Source organism: Syngnathus floridae, chromosome 1 (assembly GCF_059516105.1).
Source record: "Syngnathus floridae isolate MCC-2025c chromosome 1, RoL_Sflo_1.0, whole genome shotgun sequence".
In the NCBI taxonomy this organism is placed as follows: Eukaryota; Metazoa; Chordata; class Actinopteri; order Syngnathiformes; family Syngnathidae; genus Syngnathus; species Syngnathus floridae.
The window spans coordinates 17011808-17031567 of NC_142413.1; the positions used below are offsets into that span (position 1 = coordinate 17011808).

General features: G+C 41.9%; 1 protein-coding gene across 1 annotated transcript in view; it reads right to left on the reverse strand.

Annotated features, from left to right (window-relative positions):
- Nucleotides 1–246: 246 nt before the first annotated feature.
- ahnak (AHNAK nucleoprotein) overlaps nucleotides 247–19760 on the reverse strand; it is a 31284-nt gene continuing 11770 nt past the window's right edge. The window contains exon 6 of the mRNA XM_088379445.1: nucleotides 247–19714. Coding sequence (XP_088235571.1) covers nucleotides 1088–19714 — 18627 coding nt within the window. The 3' untranslated portion in view covers nucleotides 247–1087. The remainder of the gene's footprint in view (nucleotides 19715–19760) is intronic.

Consider the following 19760-nt stretch of genomic DNA (forward strand, 5'->3'; position numbering starts at 1 on the left):
GTTGCTGCAACAATTAAACAACTTTGTACTGTATGTTAGGATTTTGTATACACATTTTTTAAAAGCAATATATCCTTTTTGAATTTTTGTAAAAAACACATTTTATCATGATCACATAAAATTGGACTTATACACCAACATGGCAGTTAACACATCAATTACGCCTTGTTAGTGACTCACTGCAGCAGTTGGTAACCTTATGGAGCCATAAGAAACAAAGGAAGAAATTCAGGAAAGACAACAACATACATTCTTTACATTTTAATTAGTTTATCAGACAGAATGCACACAAAAGGAAAAACACAATTCACACTCTGTCTGCACATATCGGATCAAATTTCTCTGAATAAAGTTTTTCTTAACACACCATCAATGACATGTATTATTGATGACATTTAATGTTGTATGAAGGGTGTAAAGGTTGACCAGGCAAACTGTACAATAAACAGGTTTAAAAAAACAAAAAACAGATGAAGAGCAAATGTGGACAGTCTTTCAAGGATGACAAGGTGCGCTGAAAAGATATGAGCTTCTAAACATAGTGACATATCTGTGCAATTAAGATCTATAAAACATCACCAAACTTAGAGTATGTTATGAAGGCCCAGCTTTAAAATGCACAAATGACTGATAATACACAAATGAAAGCTTCAGACTAAAACTGGAAACTGTTTATAATAGTGTTTAACTGTATAAACTACGTTCCTTCAAAATAACAACTGTGTCTGTTTAGCGAAACAGACCCTGCATAAAATTATACCACAACCATTCATGAAGAACATTTAATTGAATGAAGCAAGACAAAATAATACCGGTAAGTGGAAAATTTGTTGAGATGGTATATTCGCAATAGATTTTGACTATGTACAGGAAAACAATATTTATCACAATACATTTTATTTACAGTTTGATAGGGCCTTTAAGTATCCCTCTCATTTCTGCCTATCACTGGTAAGTTTAAAAATGAGATGGCTGCATTTAATCTCTTAATTAGCAAATTGAAGTTTGAAAATAGTACACGTTTGGTATCTCATATATCTGTATGGAGAGAATGTCTTTTGGAGCTGGAGTTAAGGTCATTGTCAATTTAATAATTTTTTGGTGATACAGACAGTTCAATATTCGGGAACTTGAGAGCAGCCTTTGACGCACTATCATTGCTGGATGATGAGGACAATCTTGATTTTGGGGTGTCCAATGACACACCTACACTACTTTCCACTCCTGCTTCACTGCTTTCACCATACGTCACTTCATACGAGCCCTTTGACTTGGAACCAAAACCTCCAAAGGTGCCAAACTTCAACTTGCCTTTCTTTCCTTTGACTTTGGCTCCGCTTAGATCTAATGAAATATCACTGCCCTCTGCTTCTAGGTGCCCTGAAGGGGAAGCAACTGCAAGCCCCCCCTCATCGCTCAAAGAGGGAGACGGATGCCTTGACTTCTTGAAAAGATCCAGTGACGCTGACTTGCTTTTGGGTGAAACACTGAGTCCAGCATCACCCTCAAATTGTAATTTTCCTTCTCCACTGTGTACACTGAAATCTTTAGAGACCGCTCCTTTTCCACCGGTACTCAGGTTTACGTCTGTTCCTCGAAGGTCGCCTGCACTCCTGCCCTTTGCTTTCGATTTGCCAAAGAAATTTGGTACCTTCACCTTTATCTTTCCTTCACTTTGCCTTATTTCTGGATTGGAAACTGCAATATCCTGTGAGCACTGAAGTTCTCCACTGGCTGCAACATTTGCCGCAACCTTTCCATCACCCTCCTGGCGCTCAATTTGGGGCAGGCTAAAACCAAATTGTGGTACCTTGAGCTTGGGAAATGTTACTGTACCTTCAGGAAACTGAAGGCCTCTAAATTTGCCGCCAGCAGGAGAAATTTCGATTTCTGGTATTTTGATCTGGGGAGTCTTTAATTTCACATCCAAGCCTTCGCAACTGATATTTGAACTACTGGTAGCAGAACCCTCAAACTCTACAGTAGGGGATTTCAATTCCTCAGATAAAGATCCGTCACCTTTGAGTTTTGGGGATTTGATGTCAAGTTCTACGTCAGGAAATTGAAGTTTACCAAACATGGGCTTTTTCACTTTTGATCTTTGGACATTAATATCCGATGTTCCAGCTGTTACATCAATTGATGGTGTCTCTGTGTCAAAATCTGGCTTTTTTGCCTTTCCTGTCACTTTAGGAAGTTTAAATTTACCCCTCTTCCCCTTTATGCTGACATCTATATCAGGATATGACAAATCACCTTTCATGTTTGAACTCTCAAATGCACCTGTTGGACCCTTGACTTTTGGAACATTGATATCCAATTGGGGTGCCTTGATTTTGCCATCAAAATTTGATGCTGACATATCAATGTCACCTTTTAGGTCAGAAGTTAAATTACCTTTTGGCATGGAGATGTTTGGGCCTGAGATTTTGGGCATCTTCAATTTTGGTCCCTTGATCTTACCACTGGCGGTATCAATGTCAACATCTGGTCCTTCAACATGACCTTTCAAGCCAAACTCGGGGGCTTGGACATCAATATTAGCTTTGGGAAGGTTGACATCAATGTCAGGGCCCTCCAGTTTTGGACCTGCGAAGCCAAACTGTGGCATTTTTAATCTAGGAATTTCAAATCCACCTATAGTACCTTTGATCTTTCCACTTGGACTGTCAATGTTAACATCCGGTACTTCACTTTCCAATGTTGGGCCCTTTACGTTCAAACCTGCTTTGGGGAGATTTACTCCAACTTCTGGCCCTTGGAGATCAACTTCAGGGACTTTGATGTCAATATTAGCCTTGGGAAGTTTGATGTCAATGTCAGGGCCCTCCAGGTTTGGATCTTTAAAGCCTAACTCTGGCATACTGAATTTTGGTAATTCAAATCCAGTCTTGGGCCCTTTAATGTCAAGATTTGAGCTTTTGACACCAAATTTTGGTGCTTCAATGTCTCCCTCAATATTTGGCACTGATATATTTACATCACCTTCAAATTTAGGACCTTTTACGTTGAACTTTGGCATGTTGATATTCGGACCTGTGATTTTGGGCAAACCGAATTTTGGACCCTTAATGTCGAAATTAGCTTTGGGGAGACTGACATCTACTTCTGGGTTTTGGAGTTCAACTTCAGGGCCTTTGACATCAATATTGGCCTTGGGAATGTTTAAATCAACATCAGGGCCCTCCAGATTGGGACCTTTGAAGCCAAATTGTGGCATTTTTAATCTAGGAATTTCAAATCCACCCTTAACATTTGAATCTTGGATGTCAATATCCGCCTCAAAATTGGGTACTGACAAATCTACATCACCTTTGAGTTTAGCGCTTGGTACTTTTAAATCTATGTCAGCCTTCGGAAGTGACATGTCTGGATTAACATTGACCTTTGGACTTTCAAGACCAAAATCAACATCAGGAAGAGAAAATTTTGTTCCTGAAAGAGATGGCATTTTGAGCTTTCCTCCTTTGATTTTTACATCAGCATCTCCACTTTTTATTTCGGGTCCTTCAATGTCAACATCTGGAAATTGTATTTCTCCACTGGCCTTACTCATATTAAGATCAGCTCCTGGAATTTCCACTTTAGGGACCTTAAAACCAAATTTTGGCATTTTAAATTTGGATCCTTTTATTTTGGGGCCTGTTACATCCATGTCTGCATCCAATCCCTCAATACTACCAGTCTTTCCTTTGATGTTGATATTTCCGTGTGTCTGTTTCAAATCAATTTCTGGGTTCTTTACCTTTGGGCCCCTGAAACCAAATTTGGGCATTTTGAATTTAGATTTTTTAGTGCTGAAGCCTGGAACATCAACAGTAACATCATGCACATCAAGCTCAGCTTTTGGCAAATGGATGTTTCCTTCGAGGTCACCCTGAAATTTGGGGAGGTTTATGTCAACTTGAGGATCCGCTACATTGTGACCTTTGAACCCAAATTCTGGCATTTCTAATTTTGGTAATGCAAATCCACTTTTCGGACCCTGAATGTCAATTTTGGGACTTGTAATTTCCAGTTTTGATGGATTTATATCTCCCTCAATGTTTGGTACTGACATATCTATATCACTTTTAAGATGAGGGGCTTTCAAAGATAAATCCAGACTTGGCATGTTAATGTTAGGTCCTGAGACTTTTGGCATCTTGAATTTCTGCCCCTTGATCTTTGCACTGGGGCTATCAATGTCAACATCTGGGCCTTCAATATCGACTTTCATGCCTTTAATATCCAAGTCAACTTTGGGAAGCCCAACATCAATGTGTGGCGCTTGACTATCAATCCCAGGAACCTGGACATCACCTTCAAGCTTTGGTCCTTTGAAACCAAATTGCGGTATTTTCATTTTAGGTAATTCAAATCCAGGCCCTTTAACATCAACGTTCAAGCCTCCTTTAATGTCTGGTACTTTAGTATCTCCCTCGATATTTGGCATTGAAACATCAACATCACCTTGAAGCTCCTGGTCTTTGACATTGAAACCCAGATTTGGCATAGTAATGTTAGGGCCTGAGATTTTTGGCATCTTAAATTTAGGTCCCTTAATCTTCCAACCAGGACTGCCAATGTCAACATCTGGTACTTCAACATCCAGATCTGGACCCTTGACGTCTACGTTAGCTTTAGGGAGACTGACATCAATATTGGCCTTGGGAAGGTTGATGTCAACGTCAGGACCCTCCAGTTTGGGGCCTTTAAAGCCAAAGTCTGGCATTTGTATTTTGGGCATTTCAAATCCAGTTTTGGGGCCCTTAATGTCAATTTTGGGGCCCTTAATGTCTCCTTCCGGCAATTCAATACCTCCTTCAATATTTGGTACTGAAACATCAACATCACCTTTGACTTTAGGTCCTTTCATTTTGAAATCCAAATTTGGCATATTGATATTTGGGCCTGAGATTTTGGGCATCTTCATTTTTGGTCCCTTAAGCTTCCAGCCGGGACTGCCAATTTCCACATCTGGTACTTCAACATCTACATCTGGCCCCTTAATGTCTACGTCAACTTTGGGTAGACTGACATCAACGTTAGGGACGTTGACATCAATATTGGCCTTGGGAAGGTTGATATCAACGTCAGGACCCTCCAGTTTTGGACCTTTAAAACCAAATTCTGGCATTTGTATTTTGGGCATTGTAAATCCAGTTTTAGGGCCCTTAATGTCAATTTTGGGGCCTTTAATGTCTCCTTCTGGCAATTCGATACCTCCCTCAATATTTGGTACTGAAATATCAACATCACCTTTGACTTTAGGTCCTTTCATTTTGAAATCCAAATTTGGCATATTGATATTTGGGCCTGAGATTTTGGGCATCTTCATTTTTGGTCCCTTGAGCTTCCAACCGGGACTGCCAATGTCCACATCTGGTACTTCAACATCTACATCTGGCCCCTTCATGTCTACGTCAACTTTGGGTAGACTGACATCAACATTAGGGACGTTGACATCAATACTGGCCTTGGGAAGGTTGATGTCAATGTCAGGACCTTCCAATTTGGGACCTTTAAAGCCAAAGTCTGGCATTTGTATTTTGGGCATTTCAAATCCAGTTTTGGGGCCCTTAATGTCAACTTTGGGCCCTTTAATGTCTGCGTCTGGCAATTCAAGACCTCCCTCAATATTTGGTACTGAAACATCAACATCACCTTTGACTTTCGGTCCTTTCATTTTAAAATCCAAATTTGGCATGTTGATATTTGGGCCTGAGATTTTGGGCATCTTCATTTTAGGTCCCTTGATCTTCCAACCGGGACTGCCAATGTCCACATCTGGTATTTCAACATCTACATCCGGCCCCTTGATGTCTAGGTCAGCTTTGGGGAGACTGACATCAACATCAGGGACGCTGACATCAATATTGGCCTTTGGAAGGTTGATGTCAATGTCAGGACCCTCCAGTTTGGGGCCTTTAAATCCAAATTCTGGCATATGTATTTTGGGCATTGTAAATCCAGTTTTGGGGCCCTTAATGTCAATTTTGGGGCCTTTAATGTCTCCTTCCGGCATTTCAATACCTCCCTCAATATTTGGTACTGAAACATCAACATCACCTTTGACTTTAGGTCCTTTCATTTTGAAATCCAAATTTGGCATATTGATATTTGGGCCTGAGATTTTTGGCATTTTCATTTTAGGTCCCTTTATATTCCAACCAGGACTGCCAATATCAACATCTGGTAATTCAACATCTACATCTGGCCCCTTGATTTCAACATCAGCTTTGGGGAGACTGACGTCAACATCAGGGACTTTGACATCAATATTGGCCTTGGGAAGGTTGATGTCGATGTCAGGACCCTCCAGTTGTGGACCTTTAAAACCAAATTCTGGCATTTGTATTTTGGGCATTGTAAATCCAGTTTTGGGGCCCTTAATGTCAATTTTGGGGCCTTTAATGTCTCCTTCCGGCAATTCAATACCTCCCTCAATATTTGGTACTGAAACATCAACATCACCTTTGACTTTCGGTCCTTTCATTTTAAAATCCAAATTTGGCATGTTGATATTTGGGCCTGAGATTTTTGGCATCTTCATTTTTGGTCCCTTGATCTTCCAACCGGGACTGCCAATGTCCACATCTGGTATTTCAACATCTACATCCGGCCCCTTGATGTCTATGTCAGTTTTGGGGAGAGTGACATCAACATCAGGGACGCTGACATCAATATTGGCCTTGGGAAGGTTGATGTCAATGTCAGGACCCTCCAGTTTGGGACCTTTAAAGCCAAATTCTGGCATTTGTATTTTGGGCATTGTAAATCCAGTTTTGGGGCCTTTAATGTCAATTTTGGGGCCTTTAATCTCTCCTTCCGGCATTTCAATACCTCCTTCAATATTTGGTACTGAAACATCAACATCACCTTTGACTTTAGGTCCTTTCATTTTAAAATCCAAATTTGGCATGTTGATATTTGGGCCTGAGATTTTGGGCATCTTCATTTTTGGTCCCTTGATCTTCCAACCGGGACTGCCCATGTCCACATCTGGTACTTCAACATCTAAATCCGGCCCCTTGATGTCTATGTCAGTTTTGGGGAGACTGACATCAACATCAGGGACGCTGACATCAATATTGGCCTTGGGAAGGTTGATGTCAATGTCAGGACCCTCCAGTTTGGGACCTTTAAAGCCAAATTCTGGCATTTGTATTTTGGGCATTGTAAATCCAGTTTTGGGGCCCTTAATGTCAATTTTGGGGCCTTTAATGTCTCCTTCTGGCAATTCAATAGCTCCCTCAATATTTGGTACTGAAACATCAATATCTCCTTTGACTTTAGGGCCTTTGAGATGGAAATCCACTTCAGGCATGTTGATATTTGGGCCTGAGATTTTGGGCATCTTCATTTTTGGTCCCTTTATCTTCCAACCGGGACTGCCAATGTCCACATCTGGTACTTCAACATCTATATCTGACCCCTTGATGTCTAGGTCAGCTTTGGGGAGACTGACATCAACATCAGGGACCTTGACATCAATATTGGCCTTGGGAAGGTTTATGTCAACGTCAGGACCCTCCAGTTTTGGACCTTTCAAACGAAAATCTGGCATACTAATTTTTGGCATTTCAAATCCAGTCTTGGGGCCTTTAATGTCAACTTTGGGGCCTTTGACACCCGCTTCCGGAACGTTAACATCGCCCTTCATATTTGGTACTGACACGTCAATGTCACCTTTCAATTTAGAGCCTTTAATTTGGAAATCTACATCAGGCATGGAGATGCTTGGTCCTGAGATTTTTGGCATCTGGAACTTCGGTCCTTTTATATTGCCAGTGGGACTTTCAATATCAACATGTGGTCCTTTGATGTCCAGTCCAACATCCTTAAGTTTCAAATCAGCTTTTGGAAGGCTGACATTCATTTCAGGCCCTTGAGTTTCCATACCAACACCCTTGATGTCAATATTAGCCTTTGGGGGTTTTATTTCAATGTCAGGGCTTTCCAATTTTTTAGATTTAAAGCCGAAGTCTGGCATTTTAAACTTTGGTAATCCAAAACCACTCTTTGGACTCTTAATGTCAACTTTGGGACCTTTAATTTCAATGCCTGGAGTTTTTATTTCTCCCTCGATATGGGGTAATGTTACATCATCACCTTTAAGTTTATGACCTTTAAGGTGGAAATCCACATCAGGCATAGAAATATTTGGTCCTGAGATTTTGGGCATCTTCATTTTTGGTCCCTTGATCTTCCAACCAGGACTGCCAATGTCCACATCTGGTACTTCAACATTTACATCTGGCCCCTTGATGTCTACGTCAGCTTTGGGGAGACTGACATCAACATCGGGGACGCTGACATCAATATTGGCCTTGGGAAGGTTGATGTCAACATCAGGACCCTCTAGTTTTGGACCTTTAAAGCCAAATTCTGGCATACTGATTTTTGGCATTTCAAATCCAGTTTTGGGGCCCTTAATGTCAACTTTGGGGCCTTTAATGTCTCCTTCCGGCAATTCAATACCTCCCTCAATATTAGGGACTGAAACATCACCTTTGACTTTAGGGCCTTTCAGATGGAAATCCACTTCAGGCATGCTGATATTAGGGCCTGAGATTTTGGGCATCTTCATTTTTGGTCCCTTGATCTTCCAGCCGGGACTGCCAATGTCCACATCTGGTATTTCAACATCTACATCTGGACCCTTGATGTCTAGGTCACCTTTGGGGAGACTGACATTGACATCAGGGACCTTGACATCAATATTGGCCTTGGGAAGGTTGATATCAACGTCAGGACCCTCCAGTTTGGAACCTTTAAAGCCAAATTCTGGCATTTGTATTTTGGGCATTGTAAATCCAGTTTTGGGGCCCTTAATGTCAATTTTGGGGCCTTTAATGTCTCCTTCCGGCATTTCAATACCTCCCTCAATATTTGGTACTGAAACATCAACGTCACTTTTGACTTTAGGTCCTTTCATTTTAAAATCCAAATTTGGCATGCTGATATTTGGGCCTGAGATTTTTGGCATTTTCATTTTGGGTCCCTTGATCTTCCAACCAGGACTGCCAATGTCCACATCTGGTATTTCAACATCTACATCTGGCCCCTTGATGTCTATATCAGTTTTGGGGAGGCTGACGTCAACCTTAGGGATGTTAACGTCAATATTGGCCTTTGGAAGGTTGATGTCAACGTCAGGACCCTCCAATTTTGGACCTTTAAAGCCAAATTCTGGCATTTGTATTTTGGGCATTGTAAATCCAGTTTTGGGGCCCTTAATGTCAATTTTGGGGCCTTTAATGTCTCCTTCCGGCATTTCAATACCTCCCTCAATATTTGGTACTGAAACATCAACGTCACTTTTGACTTTAGGTCCTTTCATTTTAAAATCCAAATTTGGCATGTTGATATTTGGGCCTGAGATTTTTGGCATTTTCATTTTGGGTCCCTTGATCTTCCAACCAGGACTGCCAATGTCCACATCTGGTATTTCAACATCTACATCTGGCCCCTTGATGTCTATATCAGTTTTGGGGAGGCTGACGTCAACCTTAGGGATGTTAACGTCAATATTGGCCTTTGGAAGGTTGATGTCAACGTCAGGACCCTCCAATTTTGGACCTTTAAACCCAAATTCTGGCATTCGCATTTTTGGCATTTCAAATCCAGTTTTGGGGCCCTTGATATCAACTTTGGGGCCTTTGATGTCTCCTTCTGGCAATTCAATACCTGCCTCAAGATTTGGTACGGAAACATCAACATCACCTTTGACTTTAGGGCCTTTCAAATGGAAATCCACTTCAGGCATGTTGATATTTGGGCCTGAGATTTTGGGCATTTTCATTTTTGGTCCCTTGATCTTCCAACCAGGACTGCCAATGTCCACATCTGGCACTTCAACATTTAGATCTGGCCCCTTGACGTCTATGTCAGTTTTGGGGAGACTGACATCAACATCAGGGACAGTGACATCAATATTGGCCTTGGGAAGGTTGATGTCAATGTCAGGACCCTCCAGTTTGGGACCTTTAAAGCCAAATTCTGGCATTTGTATTTTGGGCATTGTAAATCCAGTTTTGGGGCTCTTAATGTCAATTTTGGGGCCTTTAATGTCTCCTTCTGGCATTTCAATACCTCCCTCAATATTTGGTACTGAAACATCAACATCACCTTTGACTTTAGGTCCTTTCATTTTGAAATCCAAATTTGGCATGTGGATATTGGGGCCTGAGATTTTGGGCATCTTCATTTTTGGTCCTTTGATGTTCCAACCGGGACTGCCAATGTTCACATCTGGTACTTCGACATTTACATCTGGCCCCTTGATGTCAATGTCAGCTTTGGGGAGACTGACATCAACATCAGGGACGCTGACATCAATATTGCCTTTGGGAATGTTGATGTCGATGTCAGGACCCTCTAATTTTGGACCTTTAAAGCCAAAATCCGGCATTCGTATTTTTGGCATTTCAAATCCAGTTTTGGGGCCCTTAATGTCAACTTTGGGGCCTTTAATGTCTCCTTCTGGCAATTCAATAGCTCCCTCAATATTTGGTACTGAAACATCAACATCACCTTTGACTTTAGGGCCTTTCAGATGGAAATCCACTTCAGGCATGTTGATATTTGGGCCTGAAATTTTGGGCATCTTCATTTTGGGTCCTTTGATGTTCCAGCCGGGACTGCCAATGTCCACATCTGGTACTCCAAAATCTACATCTGGCCCCTTGATGTCTAGGTCAGCTTTGGGGAGACTGACATCAACATCAGGGACGCTGACATCAATATTGGCCTTGGGAAGGTTGATGTCAATGTCAGGACCCTCCAGTTTTGGACCTTTAAAGCCAAAGTCTGGCATTTGTATTTTGGGCATTGTAAATCCAGTTTTGGGGCCCTTTATGTCAATTTTGGGGCCTTTAATGTCTCCTTCCGGCATTTCAATACCTCCCTCAATATTTGGTACTGAAACATCAACATCACCTTTGACTTTAGGTCCTTTCATTTTGAAATCCAAATTTGGCATGTGGATATTTGGGCCTGAGATTTTGGGCATCTTCATTTTTGGTCCTTTGATGTTCCAACCGGGACTGCCAATGTTCACATCTGGTACTTCGATATTTACATCTGGCCCCTTGATGTCAATGTCAGCTTTGGGGAGACTGACATCAACATCAGGGACGCTGACATCAATGTCTCCTTTGGGAAGGTTGATGTCGATGTCAGGACCCTCCAATTTTGGACCTTTAAAGCCAAAATCCGGCATTCGTATTTTTGGCATTTCAAATCCAGTTTTGGGGCCCTTAATGTCAACTTTGGGGCCTTTAATGTCTCCTTCTGGCAATTCAATACCTCCCTCAATATTTGGTACTGAAACATCAACATCACCTTTGACTTTAGGGCCTTTCAGATGGAAATCCACTTCAGGCATGTTGATATTTGGGCCTGAAATTTTGGGCATCTTCATTTTTGGTCCTTTGATCTTCCAACCGGGACTGCCAATGTCCACATCTGGTACTTCAAAATCCACATCTGGCCCCTTGATGTCTAGGTCAGTTTTGGGGAGACTGACATCAACATCAGGGACGCTGACATCAATATTGGCCTTGGGAAGGTTGATGTCGATGTCAGGACCCTCCAGTTTGGGACCTTTAAAGCCAAATTCTGGCATTTGTATTTTGGGCATTGTAAATCCAGTTTTAGGGCCCTTAATGTCAATTTTGGGGCCTTTAATGTCTCCTTCAGGCATTTCAATACCTCCCTCAATATTTGGTACTGAAACATCAACATCACCTTTGACTTTAGGTCCTTTCATTTTGAAATCCAAATTTGGCATGTGGATATTGGGGCCTGAGATTTTGGGCATCTTCATTTTTGGTCCTTTGATGTTCCAACCGGGACTGCCAATGTTCACATCTGGTACTTCGATATCAACATCCGGCCCTTTTATATCTATGTCAGTTTTGGGGAGACTGACATCAACATCAGGGACGCTGACATCAATATTGGCCTTAGGAAGGTTGATGTCAATGTCAGGACCCTCCAGTTTAGGACCTTTAAAGCCAAATTCTGGCATTCGCATTTTTGGCATTTCAAATCCAGTTTTGGGGCCCTTGATATCAACTTTGGGGCCTTTAATGTCTCCTTCTGGCAATTCAATACCTCCCTTAATATTTGATACTGAAAGATCAACATCCGCTTTGGGTTTATGGCCTTTCAGATGAAAATCCACATCTGGCATGGAGATCCTTGGCATCTTCATTTTTGGTCCCTTGATCTTCCAACCTGGAGTTCCAATGTCAACATCTGGTACTTCAACATCTAAATCTGGACCCTTGATGTCTACGTCAGCTTTGGGGAGACTCACATCAACATCAGGGACCTTGACATCAATATTGGCCTTCGGTAGGTTGATGTCAACGTCAGGACCCTCCACCTTTGGACGTCTGAAGCCAAATTCTGGCATTTTTATTTTGGGCATTTCAAATCCAGTTTTGGGGCCTTTAACATCCACTTTTAGGGGTTTTATATCCACTACTGGAGCTTTAATATCTCCAACATTTGCGATATCACCTTTGAGTTTAGAGCCTTTCAAATTGAAATCCACATCAGGCATGGAGATGCTTGGCAGTTTGAATTTCGGTCCCTTTATCTTTCCACTCGGGCTGTTCATTTCAAAATCAGGTCCTTTGATGTCCACATTTAAATCTTTGATATCCAAATCAGCTTTGGGGATATTTACATCAAATTCTGTGCTCTTGAGTTCAACCTCAGGTATTTCAACTTCAAGATTAGTCTTCGGAAGGTTTACGTCAACATCAGGACCCTCAAATTTGTTACCTTTGAAGCCAAATTTGGGCATACTGATTTTTGGCATTTCAAATCCAGTCTTGGGGCCCTTAATGTCAATTTTGGGGCCTTTGATGTCTCCCTCCGGCATTTCAATACCTCCCTCAATATTTGGAGCTGAAACATCAACATCACCTTTGACTTTAGGGCCTTTCAGATGGAAATCCACTTCAGGCATGTGTATATTTGGGCCTGAGATTTTGGGCATCTTCATTTTTGGTCCCTTGATCTTCCAACCGGGACTCCCAATGTCCACATCTGGTACTTCGACATCTACATCCGGCCCCTTGAGGTCAATGTCAGCTTTGGGGAGACTGACATCAAGGTTAGGGACCTTTACATCAATATTGGCCTTGGGAAGGTTGATGTCAACATCAGGACCCTCCAGTTTTGGACCTTTAAAGCCAAATTCTGGCATACTGATTTTTGGCATTTCAAATCCAGTTTTGGGGCCTTTAATGTCAACTTTGGGCCCTTTAATGTCTGCTTCCGGCAATTCAAGACCTGCCTCAATATTTGGTACTGAAACATCACCTTCGACTTTAGGTCCTTTCATTTTAAAATCCAAATTTGGCATGTTGATATTTGGGCCTGAGATTTTGGGCATCTTCATTTTTGGTCCCTTGATCTTCCAACCAGGACTGCCAATGTCCACATCTGGTACTTCAACATCTACATCTGGCCCCTTAATGTCTACGTCAACTTTGGGGAGACTGACATCAACATCAGGGACGCTGACATCAATATTGGCCTTGGGAAGGTTGATGTCAATGTCAGGACCCTCCAGTTTGGGACCTTTAAAGCCAAATTCTGGCATATGTATTTTGGGCATTGTAAATCCAGTTTTGGGGCCCTTAATGTCAATTTTGGGGCCTTTAATGTCTCCTTCTGGCAATTCAATACCTCCCTCAATATTAGGGACTGAAACATCACCTTTGACTTTAGGGCCTTTCAGATGGAAATCCACTTCAGGCATGTTGATATTTGGGCCTGAGATTTTGGGCATCTTCATTTTTGGTCCCTTGATCTTCCAACCAGGACTGCCAATGTCCACATCTGGTATTTCAACATCTACATCTGGCCCTTTGATGTCTAGGTCACCTTTGGGGAGACTGACATCAACATCAGGGACGCTGACATCAATATTGCCTTTAGGAAGGTTTATGTCGATGTCAGGACCCTCCAGTTTGGGACCTTTAAAGCCAAATTCTGGCATTTGTATTTTGGGCATAGTAAATCCAGTTTTGGGACCCTTAATGTCAATTTTGGGGCCTTTAATGTCTCCTTCCGGCAATTCAATACTTCCGTCAATATTTGGTCCTGAAACATCAACGTCACTTTTGACTTTAGGTCCTTTCATTTTGAAATCCAAATTTGGCAGATTAATATTTGGGCCTGAGATTTTTGGCATCTTCATTTTTGGTCCCTTGATCTTCCAACCGGGACTGCCAATGTCCACATCTGGTACTTCAACATCTATGTTTGGCCCCTTGATGTCTACGTCGGCTTTGGGGAGACTCACATCAACATCAGGGACGCTGACATCAATATTGCCTTTGGGAAGGTTGATGTCGATGTCAGGACCCTCCAGGTTTGGACCTTTGAAGCCAAAATCTGGCATTTGTATTTTGGGCATTGTAAATCCAGTTTTGGGGCCCTTAATGTCAATTTTGGGACCTTTAATGTCTCCTTCCGGCAATTCAATACCCCCCTCAACATTTGGGACTGAAACATCACCTTTGACTTTAGGGCCTTTCAGATGGAAATCAACTTCAGGCATGTTGATATTTGGGCCTGAGATTTTGGGCATCTTCATTTTTGGTCCTTTGATGTTCCAACCGGGACTGCCAATGTCCACATCTGGTACTTCGACATTTACATCTGGCCCCCTCATGTCTAGGTCACCTTTGGGGAGACTGACATCAACATCAGGAACGCTGACATCAATATTGGCCTTGGGAAGGTTGATGTCGATGTCAGGACCCTCCAGTTTTGGACCTTTAAAGCCAAAATCTGGCATTTGTATTTTCGGCATTGTAAATCCAGTTTTGGGGCCCTTAATGTCAATTTTGGGGCCTTTAATGTCTCCTTCCGGCATTTCAATACCTCCCTCAATATTTGGTACTGAAACATCAACGTCACTTTTGACTTTAGGTCCTTTCATTTTAAAATCCAAATTTGGCATGTTGATATTTGGGCCTGAGATTTTGGGCATCTTCATTTTCGGTCCCTTGATCTTCCAACCGGCACTGCCAATGTCCACATCTGGTATTTCAACATCTACATCAGGCCCCTTGATGTCAATGTCAGCTTTGGGAAGACTGACATCAACATCAGGGACCTTGACATCAATATTAGCCTTGGGAAGGTTGATATCAACGTCAGGATCCTCCAGTTTGGTACCTTTAAAGCCAAATTCTGGCATTTGTATTTTGGGCATTGTAAATCCAGTTTTGGGGCCTTTAATGTCAACTTTGGGACCTTTGATGTCTCCTTCTGGCAATTCAATACCTCCCTCAATATTTGGTACTGAAACATCAACATCACCTTTGACTTTCGGTCCTTTCATTTTAAAATCCAAATTTGGCATGTTGATATTTGGGCCTGAGATTTTTGGCATCTTCATTTTTGGTCCCTTGATCTTCCAACCGGGACTGCCCATGTCCACATCTGGTACTTCAACATCTACATCCGGCCCCTTGATGTCTATGTCAGTTTTGGGGAGACTGACATCAACATCAGGGACGCTGACATCAATATTGGCCTTGGGAAGGTTGATGTCAATGTCAGGACCCTCCAGTTTGGGACCTTTAAAGCCAAATTCTGGCATTTGTATTTTGGGCATTGTAAATCCAGTTTTGGGGCCTTTAATGTCAATTTTGGGACCTTTGATGTCTCCTTCTGGCAATTCAATACCTCCCTCAATATTTGGTACTGAAACATCAACATCACCTTTGACTTTACGTCCTTTCATTTTGAAATCCAAATTTGGCATATTGATATTTGGGCCAGAGATTTTGGGCATCTTCATTTTTGGTCCTTTGATGTTCCAACCGGGACTGCCAATGTCCACATCTGGTACTTCAAAATCTACATCTGGCCCCTTGATTTCAACATCTGCTTTGGGGAGACTGACATCAACATCAGGGACGCTGACATCAATATTGGCCTTGGGAAGGTTGATGTCGATGTCTGGACCCTCTAGGTTTGGACCTTTAAAGCCAAATTCTGGCATTTGTATTTTGGGCATTGTAAATCCAGTTTTGGGGCCCTTAATGTCAATTTTGGGGCCTTTAATGTCTCCTTCCGGCAATTCAATACCTCCCTCAATGTTCGGTACTGAAACATCAACATCACCTTTGACTTTCGGTCCTTTCATTTTGAAATCCAAATTTGGCATATTGATATTTGGGCCTGAGATTTTTGGCATTTTCATTTTGGGTCCCTTGATCTTCCAACCGGCACTGCCAATGTCCACATCTGGTATTTCAACATCTACATCACGCCCCTTGATTTCAACATCAGCTTTGGGGAGACTGACATCAACATCAGGGACTTTGACATCAATATTGGCCTTGGGAAGGTTGATGTCAACGTCAGGACCCTCCAGTTTTGGACCTTTCAAACCAAATTCTGGCATTTCTATTTTGGGCATTGTAAATCCAGTTTTGGGGCCTTTAATGTCTCCTTCCGGCAATTCAATACCTCCCTCAATATTTGGTACTGAAACATCAACATCAGCTTTGAGTTTAGGTCCTTTTGTTTTGAAATCCAAATTTGGCATATTGATATTTGGGCCTGAGATTTTTGGCATTTTCATTTTTGGTCCCTTGAGCTTCCAACCGGGACTGCCAATGTCCACATCCGGTACTTCAACATCTACATCAGGCCCCTTCATGTCTACGTCAACTTTGGGTAGACTGACATCAACTTTAGGGACACTGACATCAACATTTGCCTTGGGAAGGTTGATATCAATGTCAGGACCCTCCAGTTTGGGACCTTTAAAGCCAAAGTCTGGCATTTGTATTTTGGGCATTTCAAATCCAGTTTTAGGGCCCTTAATGTCAACTTTGGGCCCTTTAATGTCAGCTTCTGGCAATTCAAGACCTCCCTCAATATTTGGTACTGAAACATCACCTTTAACTTCAGGACCTTTCATATTAAGAGCTAGACTTGGCATGGTGATGTTTGGGCCTGAGATTTTTGGCATCTTTACTTTAGGTCCCTTGATATTCCAACCTGGACTGCCAATGTTAACGTCTGGTACTTTAATATCGAGATCTGGACCCGAGCTGTCTACGTCTGTTTTGGGGAGACTGACATCGACATCAGGGACCTTTATGTCAATATTAGTCTTGGGAAGGCCAATGTCAACGTCATGGCCCTCCAACCCACCTTTAAAACCAAATTCTGGCATTTGTATTTTGGGCATTGTAAATCCAGTTTTGGGGCCTTTAATGTCAACTTTGGGACCTTTGATTTCTCCCTCTGGCAATTCAATACCTCCCTCAATATTTGGTACTGAAACATCAACATCACCTTTGACTTTAGGTCCTTTCATTTTGAAATCCAAATTTGGCACACTGATATTTGTGCCTGAGATTTTGGGCATCTTCATTTTTGGTCCCTTGATCGTCCAACCGGGACTGCCAATGTCCACATCTGGTACTTCAACATCTACATCTGGCCCCTTGATTTCTACGTCAGTTTTGGGGAGACTGACATCAACATCAGGGACACTGACATCAATATTGGCCTTGGGAAGGTTGATGTCAACATCAGGACCCTCTAGCTTTGGACCTTTAAAGCCAAATTCTGGCATTTGTATTTTGGGCATTGTAAATCCAGTTTTGTGGCCCTTAATTTCAACTTTGGAGCCTTTAACGTTGCCTTCCGGCAATTCAATACCTCCCTCAATATTTGGCAGTGAAACATCAATGTCACCCTTCATTTGAGGACTTTTAACATGTAAATCCAGATTTGGCACGTTTATATTCGGACCTGAGATTTTTGTTGTCTTCACTTTAGGTCCCTTGATGTTCCAACCTGGACTGCCAATATCAACATCTGGTACTTCAACATTGAGATCTTGACCCTTGATGTCTCCATCAGTTTTTGGGAGACTGACATCACATTTCGGGACCCTAATGTCAATATTGGTCTTGGGTAGGTCTACGTAAACATCAGAACCCTCCAGTTTGGGACCTTTAATGTCAAATTTCGGCATACCAATTTTTGGCATTTCAATTCCAGTCTTGGGGCCCTTAATGTCAATTTTGGGGCCTTTAATGTCTCCTTCCGGTAATTCAATCCCTCCCTCAATATTTGGTCCTGAAATATTAACATCACCTTTGACCTGAGGACCTTTTACATTCAAATCCAATTTCGGCATGTTGATATTCGTGCCTGAGATTTTTGGCATCTTCACTTTAGGTCCTTTGATGTTCCAACCTGGACTGCCAATGTCAACTTCTGGTACTTCAACATCGAGATCTGGACCCTTGATGTGTACATCAGTTTTTGAGAGATTGACATCAACTTCAGGGACATTGACATCAATATTGGCATTGGGGAGGTTTATGTCAACATTAGGAGCCTCCAGCTTTGGACCTTTGCCACCTGGAGAAACCTTGATATCAACTTTTGGGTCTTTGATAGCAATTTTAGGTGCTTTAATTTCTCCATCTGTACCTATAACTTTAGAGCCTTTAAGAGTCAAATCTGGAATGGAGATATGTGGACCTGAAATTTTTGGTGCTGTGAAATCTGGGCCTTGAACGTCCATCTCGGGAATCTTGACATCAATACCAGTCTTTCTCAAGTTTATGTTAATGTCAGGGTCCTGTTCTTTGGCTTTTATATTTTGTTCAAGACTCTGTAATGACAGATCTTTGTCTCCTTTGATTTGTGGGCCTTTGAGATCCAATTGCACATTTGGCATTGTAATACTCGGGCCTGATATGTCAGATTTGGGAATATATTTACTAATCTTTGTGCCCTTTAGTTCTTGAGTGTTTATCTCAGGAGTCTGGATTACCACATCTTGTATTTTTACATTCCCATCCATCTTTGGGGTTGACGCGTTCTTTTTTCCTTTTATTTGTGGACTTGCCTGATTAATCTCAATTTCCTGAGTTTTCACATCAAAATTTGAACCTTCTGGTACATGTGATGTTATATTTATTTGAGGCATTTTGAAATCCCCTTCGTTCTGCTTAAGAGTTACGTCTGGGCTGTGAACATGATACTTTTTTGTTTGAATGCTGATGTTAGTATTTGCAGAAGGACGTTTCGATTCACTTTCAGCATCTGTAAAACCTCCACTCAGGGAGATGTTTGGAATATGAATGGAGCTGGATTCCTTCGCATGTTTGTCACTAATGGTAATTTCAGGTAACTTTACCTTTGTTCCTTCACCCTCTTGTATTTTATCTATGGATGTCACAAAAATCTGCTTTCCTTTTCCTGGTACAGACACACAAATTGACCCTTCGTTGTCATTATCTGTTGTAAATTCTTTGCTACCTCCTGTCCCTCCCATTGAAACATGCCTACTACCAGTGTTTGAACTTTCTCTTAGCTTGTAAGAGACATTGCCCAAGTCAAAAACTCCTCCTTCAGCTCCCACTTTACCTGAAGGGCTGCCATGTGAGATTTTTATTCCGACTGAGCCATCCTCTGCATCTGGATTTTGCCCCTTGAAATCTGAGCTTGAAAGCTCAAGTTGCTCACTTATGCCACTCGGCATATCCACGGTGTAGGTGGTGATGCGACGGGTTACAGTTGTAATTGTGCTGCCATCGCTACTTGTGCTGCTATGCCGCTCCGTGCGCACATCAACTCCTTCGGCAAGGTCTTCAGACTTGAGTCTTGGTTTGATCTTCCTTGTGTAAATCCTTTTGTAGTCCTCATCATCCCCACTCTGATCAGAGAAAAACAGAAGGCATGCAGCATTGGAATAGTACCTA